This window comes from Argopecten irradians, chromosome 13 (genome assembly GCF_041381155.1).
Source record: "Argopecten irradians isolate NY chromosome 13, Ai_NY, whole genome shotgun sequence".
NCBI lineage: Eukaryota > Metazoa > Mollusca > Bivalvia > Pectinida > Pectinidae > Argopecten > Argopecten irradians.
In genome coordinates this window covers 1,819,842-1,840,661 of record NC_091146.1, presented here as the reverse complement: position 1 = coordinate 1,840,661, position 20,820 = coordinate 1,819,842, and the positions used below count along the sequence as shown (strand labels likewise).

General features: G+C 33.3%; 1 protein-coding gene across 3 annotated transcripts; it reads right to left on the bottom strand.

Moving 5' to 3' along the window:
* Nucleotides 1-1,162: 1,162 nt before the first annotated feature.
* On the bottom strand, nt 1,163-20,820 carry LOC138306686 (uncharacterized). 3 transcript variants are annotated; one of them, XR_011205894.1, is made up of 9 exons: nt 19,363-19,587; nt 12,341-12,433; nt 8,460-11,469; nt 8,056-8,146; nt 7,133-7,636; nt 6,089-6,166; nt 5,574-5,657; nt 4,727-4,834; nt 1,163-1,727 (listed from the first exon to the last, which is right to left on the bottom strand). XR_011205894.1 is itself a non-coding variant. In XM_069247130.1 (3 exons), the coding sequence occupies exons 1-3, from the start codon at nt 20,740-20,742 to the stop codon at nt 11,311-11,313; spliced, it is 330 nt and encodes a 109-aa protein (XP_069103231.1). In that variant the 5' UTR covers nt 20,743-20,820; the 3' UTR covers nt 8,870-11,310. The 3 variants fall into 3 exon arrangements, 2 of the variants coding, with proteins under 2 accessions (XP_069103231.1, XP_069103232.1); XM_069247130.1 differs by lacking the exons at nt 1,163-1,727; nt 4,727-4,834; nt 5,574-5,657; ... (2 more) ...; nt 8,056-8,146; nt 19,363-19,587 and adding an exon at nt 20,665-20,820 and having other exon boundaries at nt 8,870-11,469; XM_069247131.1 differs by lacking the exons at nt 1,163-1,727; nt 4,727-4,834; nt 5,574-5,657; ... (2 more) ...; nt 8,056-8,146; nt 19,363-19,587 and adding an exon at nt 19,678-19,708 and having other exon boundaries at nt 8,870-11,469.

The window sequence follows — 20,820 nt, the reverse complement described above, 5'->3', positions numbered from 1 at the left end:
TTTGGGAAGATACCAGTTCATAAGATCGTTGTTAATTTTAGTTTCTATTTCCAAAATTGATGGCCCAGCGCATAGCAAGGAAGTATCATAAGCAAATAATTTAGACAGACTTTCGAGGTTGTCAGAAATATAATTAATATACAATATAAAAAGGAACGGACCTAATACTGAACCTTGAGGGACACCAGAATTTGTAGATTTAGCAATTTTCCGCCTATACCATAATTTGCTAGTTTAACATTCAGTCCCTTGTGGGGGGAGTAATTGGAAAGTTGTAATTGGTCCCAAAAAGTGTTTGAATGCGTTTCGCGGGGCATAATAAAGAATGAATTCTTTTTCATTAGCAAAAAATATTTCAAAAATCAAAAATACGTTCAAATGGTGGATACAAGGAGTCCCTTTGACACAAACCCAGAATATTGTTAGAAATTATCATTTTAGGTCCTTTCTTCCTTTTTAAAAAAGGCGAAATAGATGAAAATTGCACATCAAGGAGAAATATACCTAGACCTTTATTAACACTGCAAAATTTGAATGAACATCACATGTAAAGTGAAAGTCGGGCAAAGAAAACCAGTCTAAATGCACTCGTTGGCCTTCCAAAAGTCCTTGTATAGTATATCGAAACGACAGTAAAGATCTGTTTATGTTTTGCAGTGTTGACCATTGAATTTATGGAAAAGCACTGTGTAAATTGAGCACATTAACAAAAATTATTTCTTTAAAGCGAGGCTGCGTGGAGATGTCGACACAGACATAGGACGTTTTAGGATTCCTATAATGTAAATTAATTTCTTCTTGTGCAGATCAATTTTGAATGAAATTTTATTGTTCTGTTTCTTAAGAAATTATACTGGATATATTAGCACTAATATCACAGACTTTAGTTTTCCTTTGCCAGACTATTTACTTTAAAGTTGATGTGACAAATTTTGTTTGGAAGTTAAAATAAATGTTGATTTTCATAACGCGGGTCGTCTTATGCTTCCCGCCGTCGTCCTAATTAGCGCGCGAGTTTACTCTCACTGCATCAGATAGTAAAACAGGGAGATGAACTGTTAACACGGATTACATACGGCATTCGTTTAAAAGGATCAAAATTTTACTGGATACTTATAAACAAATGTCTTTTTTTAAGATCCAAATTAATTTTGGCCAAAGAAGTTACTCCGACAGTGTAGACAAGATATGTATGTTCTGCTTTGTACGTTATCCGAATACAAATTATGTCATTTCTAAATATTTTAATTGAAATAAGAACACAAGACTGACATTCTTTTAAACGTTGTATTAGGCTGCTGGATTGGTATTATTGGACGTGTAAAATGTATATATCCGAGTGAAACCAAGCGAGCCACCCAACCTGAAAAATCCTGCAGTGCAGGTTAGCAGGAGGTGCACCAGCACTCAATGCTTAAGGTTTCAAATGCTGGATTTAAGAAGGCCGCGAAACAAAAATATGACCAAATAAGATAGTCCTTATTTTACATGACCGAATAAGATAGTTTTTATTAAATATTAACGAATAAGATAGTCTTCATTAAACAGTCTTAAAACGAATAAACATCCAGTGGACATCTAAGAAACATCTGTAGACACAGTATAAACACTGTAACCTCCAAAATAGGACATCTCCGTAAAGTTAGGTCCAATGTATGCTGGTCCTCTAGGATCCTACACCAAGTCTAGAACATTGCAACTTATATACACAGAAATCATTCCAAACTCTACAACAGAGAAAACATCATTAGTTTCTGCACAAATATAGACAATGCCTGCATGCTGTCTAATTACTTTGATATTTAAATCTCTGATATTTGTCAATAAAATTGTTTGAAATTGAACTCGAACACTTGCAACTTAAAACAAACATTCTGATGATTAAATTATAATGACTGTATATATAGAACTAGATATCACAACATACATCTGGAATTTATAGAAATCCAGAAATTTGCCATTTGTCTGAATGTCAATCAAAAAGCCATATTTCTAACAGAGACTTCAGACTATTGTCATTCTAATCTTACCATGATCTGATAATTAGGTACATTGTATTGAAATATTTTAAAGCTTTTAAGGATGCTCTGGTGAAATTTTTTTTTTTTCTTCTGTTTTTCTAATAAAGATTTTTGGAAAAAGGAGTTCATATCAAAGTTGACAATGGAATAAAAAGAATATGATAGTGTGCTTGATTTTGAGCTTTTACATTGTATGAATCGGATACTTATTTGATGCGAATTGTGGCGGTGGCACCAAAGTTCATTTTATACTGAAATACTAATATGAAAGACTAAGCATATTAAATTTTTGCAGAACTTACACAATCCGAAAACATGAAAAGAATATACAATTCGAACTTGTATATATATTGCCCTTATACCTGCTAAATTTTGAAGATGAAAATGTTTTTTTTTTTTTTTTTTTTTACAATTTTCACAGATTCAGCACTTCACAGAAAAAAGTGCTTCAACAATCATGAAAAAAGAGGGTCAGTGTGCTAGTTTTTTTATGACGATAAAAATGTTGTTATTTTTTTCAGCTATTTTTGCTAAAAATTCTAAATAGTTTTAGCTTCATTAAAATGTAAAAATGAAAACCCAATAGTTTTGAAACAAAATAATAAGCTTTATAGATTGCGGGACAGTACTTCGACAAAATATTTTCTAATTTAGAATGTTTAGAATTTGTATAATAATATTGTGGAGACAGTATCAATTGTACAAAATAGTTAAAGTGTCAAGAAACACAGTGAATATGTACCACTGAAATTCCTATTTCAGACACTGTTCTAGTACTGTATGGAACCTGCCTCAAAATGATCACTCATTGCACATTAAACTACCATGACACGGTCTCGCTCTAAAGAATATTGAAAACAAATAAAGTTGATTCCTTAAGATGGCAGGTTTATGTCTTAACTTCATGATAAGGGAGACAACTTATGGTTTGTTTTGTGTAGACGCTTGATTATTGACAGATGCCTCAATGCAAGATCTGCAAACCCTTAAACGACATACATGTACATGTAATTATGCTGAACAGGGTGCTTATGTACTTATTTCAAAATAACAGTTATAACCTCCATAATCTAAGTTTGTGATTTTTTGTTCACTATATTGATTAAATGCTCTTATAAATTTGGGATTGAAAATATTGACATCTAGGTGATATTAAAAAGGAAGATTACTACTTAATTAAAGATCGTTATAAATGACATAATGTTATATTTCTTGCTAAATCTTGGACTTCTATCAAAATTTCCATCATGTTGATAATTCAATGATTAATGTATTACCATGATTTTCATGGAAAAATTTATTTTTTGCATAAAAAATATATATATATTTTCTGGTCTACAAGACAGATGGTCAAATTAGCTCAAACCAGTATTTGTAGAAGAATAAAATTTGAAATTAACACTTATTTCCAATCAAATATTTTCAATTTATTTTTTTGTTTTCAATTAACTTACTTTATTTCATTAAACTAACAAATTAATCACTAAACAATAATTTATACAATTTTGAAATTTATGTTTATATTATTAACTATAGAATATAGGAAAGAAGTCCTTAGAAGTGAGAATGTGAATTAGTAGTTTTAATGATAGGGTCAGTTCGTACGCGCCTCCCATGTCGGTCCAGTCTAGTCGTTTGTGTCCTGTCAGTTGGGAGGTTTTTCGTCAATGTCTTGTAGAGTTAGTATAAGGATTAAAGAACTGTACTTTTCTATATTCTATAAAACAAAATTTGGAAAACAAGTTACAGGTACTCAAAAAACAAGACATGATATCAGATAGTTTGTTTACTACAATGGCTATCTTCAAACTTTGCACAAGATAGATTATGCAAGAAAGGAAGATTATTCATTATAAGAATGATTTTCAAAAATATACTGGTTAATGCAAGAGCTAAAAATGATCCTACTGGCTCTTATAGACTAAAACATCACATTAACAAACGTGTCTTTATTGTTATAATCTAAAATTCTTCATTATTTGGAAAATATTACTACATGTAATTGTATAATTGGAAAATAAAAGCAGAGAAAAGAATTTAGAATTTTATCTTCTGCAATATTAATATGATTATATTATAAAACTAAACATTATTTTTAAATTATGGAGGTTTCTGTTTTGATGAAAAAGTAGGTTTTCTTCTTTTGAATGAATAAATGTGCTACAATGCTTCTTCCGAGTCTCCCTTGACACAAGCCCTCTTTTGACCCCTGGCCAAGACACCATAGTCTATAAAGTGGTAAAGAGAGTGGGAGGACTGGTTTGACGTTGTCAGTATAATGTAAAAGGTTGGGTGTGCTTGTTTGGTATCTTTAGTGAGATGCTCCAGTGAGATAGCACTATAAAAAGTTACTAAATGGCACAACGCTTAACATACTGCAGCCTCCCAAAATTTTGTCTGTGTAATGAATATTTACAACATGTTCTCTGTCTACAGTAACTAATCTATCAAATTTTGATTGTATATTATTAACAAAATTATTTATTCACCAATTACTTGAATATTCATTTGTCACTACCTCTATAATCTGACTGAATGTAACATAAAACAGATATACTTACTACTACATGTTTAAAAACAATTTTTCTTGCAAAACATTTTTCTCATAATTTTAATATAGCATATTATGCCTTTATTTACATAACATTATTATAATGTGATGTTGTAATCTTCAGTTTGGAAGAAAGAAAGACTATCATTATTACCTGAATGGAGCTCTGTTTATCAGGAATGGTCACTATCAAGGAACGTCTGCCATCGGGTGTCACTTTCCTGGTGGTTGTCTCTAATTCCTGGTGGTTGTCACTATCCTGCTTATTATGATGAAAAAAATAGTATAATAAATAAAACAAATTAATTAAAAAATTTAATTATTTTAATCATTATCATAACAATATCATAAAAAAGCTCGCCTCTGGATGCTTGTTAATTTTAATTCAGGTTCCATTTATACAATTATAATTCAAAATCATTGTAGAAATCATTATAGAAGTGTACAATACTTGCACCAAAGCCTTAGCCTTGCTATTTCAGCCCATTGGGCCTCTTGAAATTCTCAAAATCCAGCATTTTGCTCCTTTAAATGATTGTCCATAGCCATCACAATAATTATAATTCAAAATCAATAAAACCAGTCAGTCAACCATTCTTTATTATGTAGTTAACCTCATCAAATTTGGTTTTTTTTTCAAATACTTCACTGAAACCTATTCTTCCTATTCATAAATATTCTATATTTTTTTATAATGGATATTTTTCTTATAAAAAGACATTTTCCATTCTACAACATCTCTTCTGTCCTCCTGGATTTAGATGGCACTGGTTGGGATTGGGAATGGGGGTAGGGATGTTGGAAGGGCAAATGAAAAATATTTACAATAATTTAACATGATACTTTATTTGGTCAGGATAACCTATATCGATTGTGTTTTCCCGATAGAACTTTACAATTCATACACAACAAATGGTCCCTATCGAGGAATGCTTCCATCGGTTGTTGCCATCCTGATGGTTGTCACTAATCTGATGGAGACATCCTTTTGAGATATTTACCATTTTGGATTGCCAGCAAAAGTCTCCAAACTAAAGCTTAGTCAAGATCCTCACAGGGCAACAAAAGAGGTCCATATGCTGGAGCTGCCATTGGGGAGAAATAGTGAAAACAATCAGTATGGTGGAAAACATATATGTTGATTTAAACCAGTGAATACATTGTTTATTTTGTAGTTTCTATCAAAATTCAGTCACTATTAAATTCCTTGTCTTCTTTTTGAGAAATAACATGAAAAACAATTACAATTATTGTTAATGGACAAAAGGACGGACGAACCTGGACCACAGATAAATAGTATAAAGCTTGTAATTATAGCAAGATTCTACATAATAAGAAATAGAATCATGTTTTAAATGATCACATTACAAGTGATAATTAGAAAGAAAGTAGAAACTGAAGAAAATAATAGATTTTACCAGAAAGGATATGTTCACCAAATCTTACTGTAATTAGCAGAAAATGATGATTAAGATTTTACCTCAGAAGTAAAGTACACTAGATAGATATATCCTACCTGTAATTATGAACTTTATATATTTACCAAATTCTTCTGAACTCAAATATCAGCCTCAAACATCAAGCCGGAGACAAACTGAAAAAAAAGAGATGAACAGTGAATTGACAATGAAATTGATTTTTAGCAATTATCATATATTAATTACTGAAATGGTATTGATCAGTTTTTGTTTTATATTGAGTATATATTTGGTAATCTCTCTGATCAGAAAGAAACAGAGGATATTGATATTAATCAAGGGGAGACAATTCCAGACAGAAACAGATTCAACCTTAATAAAAATATAGAAATATTTAGTGTTGCATGGAGGGAACCTCCACAGCCCTTTTGTTTACAAATAAACAAAGGTGTTTGCATCTCAAGAAAAACATAGATAAAGTCTAAGGAAAAGTGTATTATGTAACCATCACATCACAACGCGTTATTTGTCACACCTACCTGCTGATCTCAGTACATATATAGGACAATGACAACCTGAACACTGGTTTTGATTTTTAAGGTCATCTCACTTATCTGTGATTTTTTTTTTTTTTTTTTTTTGAGATTTATCATCTTGTTAAACTTTTAGGTAGGGGGTGCCAACTTGTGTAGAATTCCCCACCAAAAATTGATCAAAATTTTCATTAACTTCATACCTTGATTACCTCCCCATGTCAGAAATGAATTTTAACCAAAAACAGAGAATATTGATATCAATTAAGGGGGAGACAATCTAAGACAATTCAACATGCTCTTCTTGGAATTCGTCTGTGTCCAGTCGGCATTCATATTGGCTTTGAATGCCCACTGAAACTTAAAGATCTTCAATTCTTAATTCAGATATTCATTATAATGATTCTAACAGCAATGACTTCTGTCACATTATTTTTAACTGAATAATGTATTTGATAATTGGACCACACCTTTGTGTCAAACATGTTCATTTCAACAAGTTTTATTTTCCCTCCATTTTCACCTGTGCTTTGTTCATTGACATTCCTTCGTTAATGTCATTTTCACATTTCCTAACCCATTCCTCCTCATTAGCAAGATCTGACCTACCTCATTTTGGTATCAAAGGATTCTTGTTCGTTATTTTTCCTTCCTTCGAATTTTCCACTTCATTTGGCACTGGAAGGCAACTTTCAAGCCTGGACTTGTGGATTTTGGTCACAGGTGCCCCAATGGTAATCCAGGCGGGCTTTTGGTGATGACAGTTCCATTTTCTGATTGAAGGACAAAGGTTCTACAGCAATCGCACAGTCAATTCAATGCAGTTGTCCCCAACAGCACAGCACTACCCTTTAAAGTGTCTACGTTAACTATAAGTCGGAAAGGTTGCCGATAATTACGGGGACAAATTACCTATTTTCTGTCTTTCCGTCTAGAAAAGTAATCCCGCCCTATACCAGAACACTCTAGTATTGTACGTTTATCCTTTTGGAGCGAGCGCCGCTGTTAGAGACAAAAACAATGAAATTGATTGCGATTGTCATAGAACCATTCTTCAATCAAATCCTGATGGTTGTCACTATCCTGATGGATCAAAAGGCCCAGATGCTGGATCTGTTATTTGGGTCAAAATAGTGATATCATTAGTATGGTTGTAAACATATGATTTAATAAATAAGACCAGTCAATGCATTGTTGTCTATTTTTATAGTTAATGTTCTATTAAAAATGTGAAGTTTTTGTTTTATTTTTCTTCTTAAATACTTCATTTTAACCTATCTTTCCTTTTCCAAATGTTCTAGACCTAAATGCCAACTTAAATATTTGATGTATTTTGAAAATGAATATTTTTTTCTTGTAAAAGGAATTCGATTTTACCACTTATCTTCCAACCATCATAGTGTGGAGTGGAATGGATTTGGTTGGGATTGAAGAGGGTTAGGGAGGGGGACAATTAGACACTGCAATATCACTGCAGTTTAATTTCACAATTCAAATATAACTTTTCATTTGAGTTTTAATAGTAAATTTACCTGAATGGAGCTCTGTTCGTCATTAATGGTCACTATCAAGCAACGTTTGCCATCATTTGTCTCTATCCTGGTGGTTGTCATAATCCTGGAGCTGCCATTGGGGAGAAATAGTGAAAACAATCAGTATGGTGGAAAACATATCTGCTGATCTAAACCGGAGATTACATTGTTTATTGTAATAGTTCCTATCAAATTTGCAGTAACTATCAAAATCCTCGTCTTCCTTTTGAGATTAATATTAACAATAATTATTAATGGACAAAAGGACTGACAAACGCTTGACCACAGATGAAAAGCAAATTGAACAGAGACTAACTGATGATGGTTTTCAAAACATGCACATTTGCAATAGAACTGAAATTAATTATACAATTTTGGTAATGGTAGTTTTGTAAGGAATATACCTTAATTAAGCTCTGCTAATTACTAATGGTCGCTATCATGGAACGTCTGCTATCGGGTGTCACTGTCACTTTCTTCATGGTATTGCTATCCTGAAAATATGAAAATATTTGAAACAATTATTACATGCTTATTTTTTTATTTACATTTTTATTTACATTTTATTTACATTTTTATTTACATTTTATTTACATTTTTTTTTCATTTTTTTTTTGTTTTTGTTTTTTTTTTTTTTTTTTTGTTTGGTTTTTTTTGTTTTTTTTGTTTTTTTTTTCTTTTTTTCATAAAATTTTTTAATACCCCAGAACATTTGAAGACTGCCAAGGTTGGGGCCTTGGGGTCAGCCTTTTTAAATATAAACAGATGTCCCCTCGCAGGGGGGTTTTCATTCATCACACATTGACATTATAGACTTCTCTCTTTCTGTCTTTCTTTCTTTCTTCATTCTTTCTCTCTTTCTTTCTTCTTTCTTTCTCTTTCTTTCTTCTTTCTCTCTTTCTTTCTTTCTTCTTTCTTTCTTTCTTTCTTTCTTTCTTTCTTCTTTCTTTCTTTCTCTCTTTCTTTCTCTTTCTTTCTATAAAAAGATATCCCCTCGCAGGGGGGCTTTCATTCATCACACATTGACATAAGAGACATTCTCTCTTTCTGTCTTTCTTTCTCTTTCTTCTTTCTTTCTTCTTTCTCTCTTTCTTACTTCCTCTTTCTCTCTTTCTTTTTTTCTCTCTTTCTTTCTTTCTCTCTCTTTCTTTCTATAAACAGATGTCCCCTCACAGGGGGGCTTTCATTCAACACACATTGACATTAGAGACTTTCTCTCTTTCTTTCTTTCTCTTCTTTCTTTCCTCTTTCTCTCTTTTCTTTCTTTCTTTCTTTCTTTCTTTCTTTCTGTTTTCTTTCTTGTTTCTTTCTTCTTTCTTTCTCTTTCTTTCTTTCTATCTTTCTTACTTTCTTTTCATTTTCTTTCTTTCTTGTTTCTTTCTTCTTTCTTTCACTTTCTCTCTTTCTTACTTTCTTTCTTTCTTTCTCATGTATTTAAATACATGCTGCACTTTTATACTTCCTTTCACTCCTTTTTTACATACAATTTAATTCTACAACTTCCGTCTCTTCCTGTCGTCCTGGATTTAGATGGCATGTGGTGGAATGGGGAGGCTGGGCGAGGCGGGGCGGGACGGGTAATTATTTAAGGATATCACATTTCCTTAAATGGGGGGGAGCAGGGTGGGGCGGAGGGAATACGGGGAATTATCTAAGGATATCACATTTCCTTAAATGGCGCGGGGCAGGGTCAGGTGGGGAATGCCGGTAATTATCTAAGGATATCAAATTTCCTTAAATGGGGCGGGGCAGGATGGGGCGGGGAATGCCGGTAATTATCTAAGGATATCACATTTCCTTAACTGGGGTGGGGCAGGGCGGGGCGGGGCGGGCGGATAATTATTTAAGGATATCACATTTCCTTAAATGGGGCGGGGCAGGGTGGGGCGGGGAATGCCGGTAATTATCTAAGGATATCACATTTCCTTAACTGGGGTGGGGCAGGGCGGGGCGGGGCGGATAATTATTTAAGGATATCACATTTCCTTAAATGGGGCGGGGCGGGGCGGGGCGGGGCGAGGCGGGGTGGGGCAGATAATTATTTAAGGATATCACAATACCTTAAGTGGGGTGGGGCGGGGTGGGGCATATAATTATTTAAGGATATCACAATACCTTAAGTGGGGTGGGGAGGGGGTGGGGCGAGGCAGGGGGTTGGAAGGGCAAATGAAACATTCATTGTATTTTAAATGACCACCATTTTAGTAGCAAACTTTGAACTTCTTCTCAAGTTCTATCAATACAATTAAGCTAAAATATGTCTGAAATAATCCTGACATGGTCCCAACCAAGTGTTCTTAAAAACACATTTTGAATTTCAAGGATGGGCGCAAAAGTCACCATTTTGAAAAACTTTTTATTTATATCTTTCCCATGTTACTGGTGCCGAGATTGGCCGATGACCATTAATTAGGTTCCATTCAATTTTGGGGTAGTTGCCAGGTTCTGACCTCTGGTCAGCGATTTCTTTCCACCTTTGACCCTGGCATGTACATAAATGACCCTGGCTGTTAATAAGACATAAAACTAATCGAATCAATTCTTTACACTGTTTTTGAACACGTCAACTGTGAGTGTACACAAAGTAGTTGTTAGAATGTTGAAGATAAATATGTGCTGTGTTTGTGCTAGGGTATAGGGTAATGTGAGTATTGTTAGGGAGAGGGACAAAAAAAAAAAAACCTATTGACTACTTTCTGTACACTTCAGTTGAGTCAAAATTTTAGCATTGAACACAAGTTGTACTGGGAACCATTGCATACACAATGTATGTACCTTAAATAACACCACAGTTGTATTACTGCATGTGTTCATTGTCCCTCAAAACCTTAAGTACCAATGTTTTGTCTTTTTTTCAGCAACGTACATGTATAAATTACAACCAATCAGAGGCCTCCGTATATCACATTGGCGGCCGATCTATCCGAAAATATGGTCATGCTGTTCGGCATCCCTTTAATCCCCATTTACCAATTTATACCAGAAAGTGGACCCTGGCAGCCATCTTGGAATTCCTATCTCATAAACCCTTTATGCACACTCCCACGAGTATGCATGTCAAGTTTCAAGTTTCTGGATAATCACTCCAAACCCTAACAGATAATGTTTACCTCAAACAACCTCATAGTTGTATCACTGCATGTGTCAAAGAGTGTACATTTTTGGGCGAGGGATTAGGGTTGGGACGATTATTGAGGGGTTACCACATCCTCAAGCAACATCAGTCCATGGACTTAACAAGGATATTACAGTACATCACATTACGTAATCCTTGTGCCAGGCTGGTGCCCTCCTCACACGGCCAGACCTACGGACGGACACAGGGGCTGGAGTGGGTGGTGTAGCTGGCTCATCGTCTGCAAGGCTAGGGCTATCCTCTCCTCTGCAGTCAAACGAAGCGGTGAAGTACACAACCTGCAAGAACACAACCTGCATTTCAGTAAACAAATAAAGGTGCATAATACACAATATTTGGTAGATATTCAAGTGAGAATCTGGCCTAAGCAATGATCAGATATGTTTATGTGCACATGGTTACTGATATCACTATTTGAATATGTAGACATGAAGGATAGGGAAGGCAAAACAAATTATTTTTATTTATTTGCATATCCCATTGTATAACAATACAGATATTTTGTGATCCCGAGTTTAGAATATCCCTATTCTTCATGTATCCCTACAGTACACTGTATATGAAAAGGTATCATTTCTATTGTACCTCGATTGGTGATATTTTTACAGTACATAAATATTATGACATTTTCTAAGAAAACCACGACTCAAAATAAATTCTCCAAACATGAAAATTTTGTTATGTTTTAAACATGAATCCAACTGATTGTCTACTTTACAATAATATCAGATTGGTGTCAAATAAATCTAATTAAAATACAGATCCTTATAATCACTCCGTTACATAGCAATAGAGAAAATTCACTTCCCAGATTCTGGAAGCAGCAATTTGACTGGACAATTTGAATGGTTACCAGAACGTGACCCCTAATGGGATGTTGTCAGATCCTTATCGAATGGAGTGATACATGTAATAAGGATATGTATTTTAATCGTATTGGTCTGAAATTGGAGTTCTAATTGCACAGAGAAAACTCTATATATGTTAATGTACATGTATGTATACCCAGCCTGACCACATGTATGCTTTAAGATGACACCATTATCTGTTTAGAAGTCTTTCGAGCTACAATATTACAGCTAAGAGAGAACTTTTTTCACAGTAGAGAATAACATATTCTACACTTAGCGTTAAAATGTAACATCTTACCACGGCCTCCGACAGAGACAGACGTTGGCTAACCGCAACAGCAAGCGACGTTGCTGCTCGGCTCACCAGGCTCAGGCCACGGAAGGACACAGCCTACAAGAACAAGAGCAACAGAAGTTCAGTAATCAAATAAACAACACACAATATTCTGCAATTATTTAAGTAAGAATCTGGTCGAACGAATTGATCAGGTATGTTCATGTGGATAAGATTAATTGATATCAGTAAAAGAAGACTAAGTGAATAGAGAAGTTGGTCATAATCTACCTTAGGGTCATATTTTAAATGTTTACATTATCATGAATTATATTTTGTGATCCAGAGGGTAGAATGTCACTATCATTCATATACACAGTAGCTCGAGATACTCTGGCCCTGACACCAGACTTAGACATTATGACAGATAGATGTCTGGTTTAGGGCCAGAGCGCACTGCTATATCAAAACGTGGAATAAGCCGACACTGTTTGGTATCGGGCCAGGTCATCTCCGATTCAGACTGACCACCGAGAAGCCCCACTAACCTTAGTCTATTCAACAAATGAATAATTTATATCTACCTAAATATAGTAAGATTAAAGACGATTTGCATACTTTGAGAAAATGGCAACTGCAGCAACGAGGGAAATTTAAAGTTTTGGAAAAGAAACTTAACTGTGTTGACACAAAAGAATGTGCATGTGTTATGAAATGGATGGCTATGAGTAGATAAATTGTAAGCAGTCTGAATCGGAGATGACCTGGCTCGTTACCAAACGGTGTCATAAAGTCTATGTCTGGTGTCAGGGCTAGAGTATCTCGGGCTAATACACAGATGAAAAAGTCATTTAATTCTTCCTTTCCATATATGAAATGGTAGTTTTCTCTTATACCTGGATCAACAATACAGACACTGACATGTTATTTTCATTTTTCTCCAAGATAACCATGTGTGTGTGTATATGTAATACAGTATACATATATATATAATGACAAAAATATATACTGTAGAGAGCCAAACGCTTGTGGTCTAACATTTATGACCGCTAAAAATGATCAATATGGCACAATCTCTGGCGAAGTGATAAAAAAATGGTACACTTTCCGTCATATACAAAGCCAATTGAAGACATAGACTGGTACCCTTGTTATATGATTATATGCATCAATATTTAAATATCTCTATTTAATTAAAGAAATCTCTATTTAAATAAAGATATCTCTATTTTAAATAAAGGGTTATCTCTTTCAAATCCTCGTCCAATTGAAAATAGAATTTTAAATAAAAATCAAAATATAAATATCTTCAATTGAGTTAGAGAATATTTGAAATACAGGTATCTCAATTTGAATTTAAGACATCTGTATTTGAGTCATTCTCAGAAAACTTTCAAATTGCTGTCTTAAACTCTATATATATTGTCTTTTTAGAAATATTTTAATACGAAAAGGTTTTTGTATGAGGCTTAAAACTGACTTTACCAAGAAACTAACTTTTAATGCACTTTGTTTTGAAAATAACAATTATGTTGAAGTTTTTTTAATTCAAAGTAGGTCAATCACAGGAAATGGGCTTGTCACCAGAGAAATTACCCAAATTCATACTTAAACCTGACATTGCAAGTTAAAAAGCATGCATTTGAAGTTTAAGAAAAAAAATTGATTCTTTTTTTTCAAAAATTGCTTCCGAGACATTCCCCAGTTATGACAGTGTCGTATCCAAGGAAGTGGCAGCCATTTTTCTTTTTGCTCTGCTTAGATACCTTCACTGACCAACCCCCTATACAAAGCACGGAACTTGATACATGTGCGTCATTCCAAACAATTAGCTTGTCTCGGATACACATGCAATGATATGTTGTATTTAAAGGAACTACTAGTTAGTTCAAATTAAGATGTTACAGTTTATACTATGATGAAGAGTAGAAATGAAAATCTTTAAAAATTGAAGAAAACTTCAGTGGTGTTACTGTCCTTGGTGTTACGTATACCAAAGAGTGATAAAATAGTAACACCACTGACTTAATACCACAGAAATAAAAGAGTCACACAAGAGGATATTTAACACACATTTTCATTTAATTGTTATAATATATGATGTATATATCTTCATAGATAAAATATATTTCAAAATAATGAATCACAAATACAATCGGCAACAGTATACCACCACATTTAGTCTTGGTAACAGTATGGACAAACATGGTAACACCACAGACAAGGACAAAGAAATACTGACTTTTTACTCCTTTTGTATTAGATATATTTCAAACTCTTTGAAATCATAGTATTTTCTCTATCTAGATCATTTTTAATCTGTAATGAATGTCATTATGATGATCAAGATAATGCGAACCATTCAAAACTTTTCAATCGGTTAACACCATGGATAAATGTCTGTTGTGTTACCTTTCTCAGCGGTTTACAATCAATGTCCATAGTGTTAATAGGACAAAAATATTGCAAAATAATAAGTTCAAGATGATAACAAACACAAGAGGCCCAAGGGCCTTAACGGTCATCTGACTTCAAATTGGCAAAAGTCATGGTGCCATCTTCGATTTGGGATCAACCAGAGATGTAACAACACTTTGTCAAGATCATATCAGGATCACTTCAGGCAAGTTTCAGCAAAATTGCACCGGTTTAACTTGAAAAAGTTCAAAATCTGTTTTCAAGATGGCGGCTGTGCCAGCCATCTTGGAATTTGGATTGACCCGAAAAATAAGAACACTTGGTTGGGACTATGTCAGGATCACTTCATGCAAGTTCAGCTAAATTGCACTGCTAGAACTTGAGAAGAAGTTCAAAATGTGTTTTCAAGATGGCTGCTGTGGCGGCCATCTTGGAATTTGGAAAAAAAAATTCAAATTATTATAAGACCAAAATAAAATCTTTGTCTCAAAAGAATTATGTTTTAGAATCATTTTATATAATAAGTACCTGTATGCTATAAAAGTACAAGTTTGTTGACTGGTGAGATCTATTATTTGTCAACTGATTACAGAGTACATGTATGCATATTAAAGTAATATAATTTATCATGAGCTATTACTTTGACTAATTAGTTTAAAATGAATTGAACAGTTATCAATTACATTAATAGACTTTAAAACAGGATATTATGGTATTTAAGTATGGCAACACTATGGACATTTGACCTTGACATGTGATCTAAATATAATATATGTTTCTGTCATAGTAACTAATTGGGAGCTTATCAATAATTACCAATATTACTTTTGATATCTACAATGATCATTCCCTAAGTTTCTGAATTAAAGTTATCCATTTATGGAGGTGAGTTTTTCAGTTTTCTTTATGTTCGATTTGGAACATTTCTGATAATGACTAATTTTCACGTGCTCTGTGCGAAGATTAATATTGAAACACAAAGCAACAAGATCTAATTTTGACGGGTGCTGTCACAAAAAGTTCTTCCAATCACCACAGAGCCTAATTTGACAAGTAAGAGTGACCTCCCCTGAATGATGATGTGAAATTGTTTTACCGATAAATACATTTTATTTTGCAGAAATAGATATAGTGTTATATCGTTGGAAAACAATATCATTTATATCAGAAAAAATACAACAAAAATAAAAGTGGACCTAAAATGGTTCCCAGCTGAACTCCAAGAACAAGGAAGTAATTTTTTTTTTTTAATGATTATGGTATTTTTCACTTTAGAAATTTAGAATCTGATTTAAACTACATATTGAAACCGAATTCCAGGCAAATCGGACAAGTGGTTAAATATCTATAAGCAGTTCAAATCTGAATAAATGAATGCTTACCATTGCATTATGGGTGCTATCCCAATTGACTTAGGTTGCAGACAAGAAGTCATTTATATGGAAAAAGAAAATTACCCAAATAAAGCGACCCCTTTACAATATTTGACCCAAAATTTTGAATCCCCTTCAGGCCCCCGTGGGCATTAAAAATTGTCAGCCCCATCATTTTTAATGTACAATTGAAAATAAATAATTTCAATCATCCCCACATAAATTTGTTTCTAATAACGATTCTACCATTGCATTATTTCAATGAATTGTACTGTCAATAACCATTTTAAATATTAAAATTTTTTGCTAAAAAAATAAATGTAAAAATAATTTTAAAATTAAATAGGTGCTATATCATGTTTCATTTCAGAAAATATTTTTTATATTATTTAGCTCAAATTAAATTGACCCAAATTAAGATATTAGTTCTTCTGTAAATCTTTAGTATTTCAGGGGTAGTTTTTTTTTTAATAAAATTTTGAATAAAGTATGATTACATTTTATTTGAAATTTAAAACTTTTTTAATAGATTTAAATGTCGTTTTTATTTGAAATTAGCCAAATTGATTTTTTACCCCGCCCCTCAAAGGCCCCCGGGGGGTCAGAACCCCAAAATTTAAAAGTTTTTTTCCCCACCCTATACTGACATGATTATTACAACATTGCAATTAATGTGCTAATTATTTGATTTTATTTAGAGAACTACTTTTTATATGAATTATAAATATAGCTCAAATTGACCCCTTTTGCCCCTAAGGCCCCTATTTATCATGCCCCATCATTTATACATAATGCTAACAATGAAAGGCTGTGATGGCCATCTTGGAATCTGGTCAGAAAAAATGAAACCAGTCGACACATCTGCAGGTCACTAGAAATAACCTCGTAAGTGATCCGACATGTAGTTTTCAAGAAAATAGTCGGACAAAGTCGCGACGAAAAAAAAGAACAACCAGAAAAATAAGAAGAAGAATTTAAAAGAATAATAATAACAAGATCTAATTGTGACGGTGCCGTCACATAAAGTTCACAAAAGGGAGAATCAAGGGAGTTTTTCCAATTTGATGTTTAAATACAGATATTTTTATTTCGTGTCAAATAGAATTATCTTGAATTCAAATAGAGATATCTGTATTTAAAATAAGAATATCTGTATTGCTACAAAAATTAGAGATATCTTTAATTGAAATTAGAGATCTGTTTTTTTAATAAAAGATATCTCTATTTTGTGTTTAATTAGACACATCATGATTTTTAAATAGAAATATCTCTAATTCAAATACAAATTTATATCTCTTATTCAATTAAAGATATCTCAAGTATCATTGATAGTACATAATGACAGTATCATAGGCAAAGGGAGATCACTCTCAAGTTGTTACTTAAGGTATTTATTACTTTCTGATAAACCAATGTTGCCTAGAAAGTATTTAATGATGTTCATTTTGCACGTACCAAACATTTGCTAAATAAATGTATTAAAGCTAAATTATGAAATAATACTGAAAATAAAACTTAATCATAATATAAACTAAATGAAAAGTTTGAAAATAAGACTTAATTATTTATTTATTTATTTTATTAATTAAAGTTTTCATTTTGTTGATAATCAACAAAATGAAAAGTTTGAAAATACGACTTAATTATTCATTTATATATTTTAATTAATTAAATTGGTTTTAGTTAACTTTCCCTAGATATAATTATTCATTTCACAGATAGAGTCGGCAGTATCTATGATAACAGTAGGTAGCTTCTTAATAGAGGTAATTATCGACACACTCGCTGGTTTTGTCCTGAGCAATTAACCAAATACAATCTAGACTCTAGACTACATGTAACTACCAGAAATTCAAAGGTGAGAATCACAGGTAGCCGACCATTACCTGTATGGGTTTTTTGTGTTAAATCACCTATCTAGATGTAGTGCACTACTAGTTTACCTGTAGTTTAAATGTTGTGCACTACTAGTGCACTAAGGGTAAAGGTTAGCTTACATTCATATACACTATAGTTTATTGTCTTAAGATAAGTAAAAAAAAATGGATTAGGCACAAGTTAATTTAACTTATGTGAAGCCTTCTTCAATCAACATTAAATACAAGTGATGGCATACATTTATACATTGTATAAGTTGAATTTAGCATATTATTTACATAATTACAAGATACATTTTGTATGCAATTATTATGGTTAAAAGATTCTACTGGGCTTTGTAAATGACTGCACAAATTCAAATAAATAACAATTTATTTCCAAAGTCAAGTTTTCATTTCCATAAAGTAACAAGTAAAATTTACTTCTATGTTTAGGTCATTAAACACTTGGACCATATCAGCATGGACAGTAGTATAATTCTGACATTCAAGAAAGAAATGGTTAGCATTTTCACAAATATTGCTACAATTAAAACACAAGTACAGTCTAGTGTCAAATTTACACTAAAGAGATATCGTTTAAAAGAAGAAAATGGTAGTGATTTAACATTATCATCTGAGTTGATTAAAGGTGGATTTTATTGTAGTAGAAGGTCGATAATTTTGGAATTGAAAAGTTGTCCTTATTTTTATAGTGTAAAGATTATCAGCTGGTCGACTGAATTACCATATATGGAAGAGACAAAAATCCTGTACGAGTTATCCCCCTTAATTGTGGTCAGATCTAAGGAAAGTGTTATTTTATGAATGGGATTCGTTTACTACCCATAGTAACGTGAAGTAATTTCAGGAGGAGCTCTTTAATGAAAAACAGTTTGTAAATCTAAAGGAAATCAACCTTGTGTATTAATTTTTACATAAAGGTACCGAAACGACTTTTTTATGTGTCCCGAAACGACCGTACAATGTACCGGAACGTGACCGAAACTTTCACCGCACGTCGTTTTCGGAAAATGTGGCGTCTATAGAGATACTAGCCAACAGTACTTATATTATGACAGGGAAATTACCTAAAGATGATTCGTATGTTTTGACCTTCGATGAAGGTTAGGTTAGTCCGCTAAACCTACCTACAGTATATTATTAGGCCTTTGTTTTAAATTGCCTAATTTATATATTAGGCAAATCTTTTTTAAAACGCCTATAATGATCACAGGGACCTGGCACGATTTTTTTTAAACTAACAGTATACATATATATATATTATAGTATCAAGGGTGTGAATTCGGCGGTCGAACAAAACGGACCTACATGTATTTTCTTAAAACCATGATTATTTTAATAAATGGGTTCTATACAATATTGACGGATATCTTACCTTAAAGAGAAATAATTTATCATTCCATTGAGAGCTTGATGAACAAAATTGGCCAAGTATTTACGAAGTTATGGCTTGATGAATCGGGAAATTTGCTAAAAATATGCTAGGTAGACATTTCCCTGTCCGGTCGAAATGTCGTCTCGGCTCTAATGGGTACCTCAAAAACCAAGCCAAAATCACAAAATCTACGCTTGTGGTGGTAAAAAGTACCCATAATTGTGTTCATCCACAATCTCCTTTGGAGGTGTCATGACCCGTACTTTGTAGAAACTTCATTTAAACATCGTGTACAGTGTACAGTAGCTCACTTACTTTAACCGTCACCGCCATGTTTTCTCTCGGAACGCTTCTCGAGTTTACACGCAAGCACAACATTACATAATTTGCATAATGTAGTAACGATATGTAAAGTCGAGAAGCGTTCCGAGAGAAAAATGAACATGGCGGTGACGGTTAACGTAAGTGAGCTACACGATGTTTAAATGGAGTTTCTACAAAGTACGGGTCATGACACATGCTACCAATTCATCTCATTAGAGTAACATGAAATTCTGGGATTTTCAACCCCAGAAAGATATTTTTATCAACTCCATTTTTTTCAATCTTTGTCCGCGTGTTTATTTAAGGAACAGATTTTTATTTTGTTGATGTTATGAGGGTATAATGATAATGGAGCACGTGTAAATTATGTAGCCGGGTTACGCCAAATTTACACGGGTTCCATTATCATTATACCCTCATAATTACAGTTTTTCACGCAAATAAATATTATTTATTCTCGCGACAGTTGCATATATCTTAATAAAATGCCCATATTTCTTCTCTCTCGTCATCGTCAACGAATTCGATTGAACAAATGATTGGAATCGAGTCATTCATATGTTCCCGCCAAAAGTGGGGTCATGATCATGACCCGACGTTGCTACGCCAGCGACTATTCCCGTAACGATAGAATCGCCGCACGTGTTGTTCTATCATTATGCGCTGATAATGATAATACTAGTAAGCATGGTTATCGAGTCCATGTCAGTGCAAACTAAATATCAGAGAGCAACAAGACAACTTTGAACTTAGAATCAGAAACATATATACATATATGTTTCTGTTAGAATGGATCTAGATTTAGACCCCTACAATGGCCCCGTATCCCTAATGAACGTCTTAATATAGTTTCAGGACTCTCGTCTTTACTATAAATATAACTATGTCATGTTATTGGAGGAAACTTTATCAGTTGTAAGAACTTGTGGCTAATCCCATGATTTTCTTGTTCAGACAATAAAAACTTAGGCTACATACCTTTCCGCGAACAAAAGCCTTGCTTACGCAGTGGAAAATCAATTCCATGGCGATGAAAAGGGCGGTGAAAGACTCCATATCTCGGATCGATGCAAAATGCGTGCGTATGGTCAAGAGTATCTCTGAGAAATGGGCAGAGATTTGAATTGAAATCAA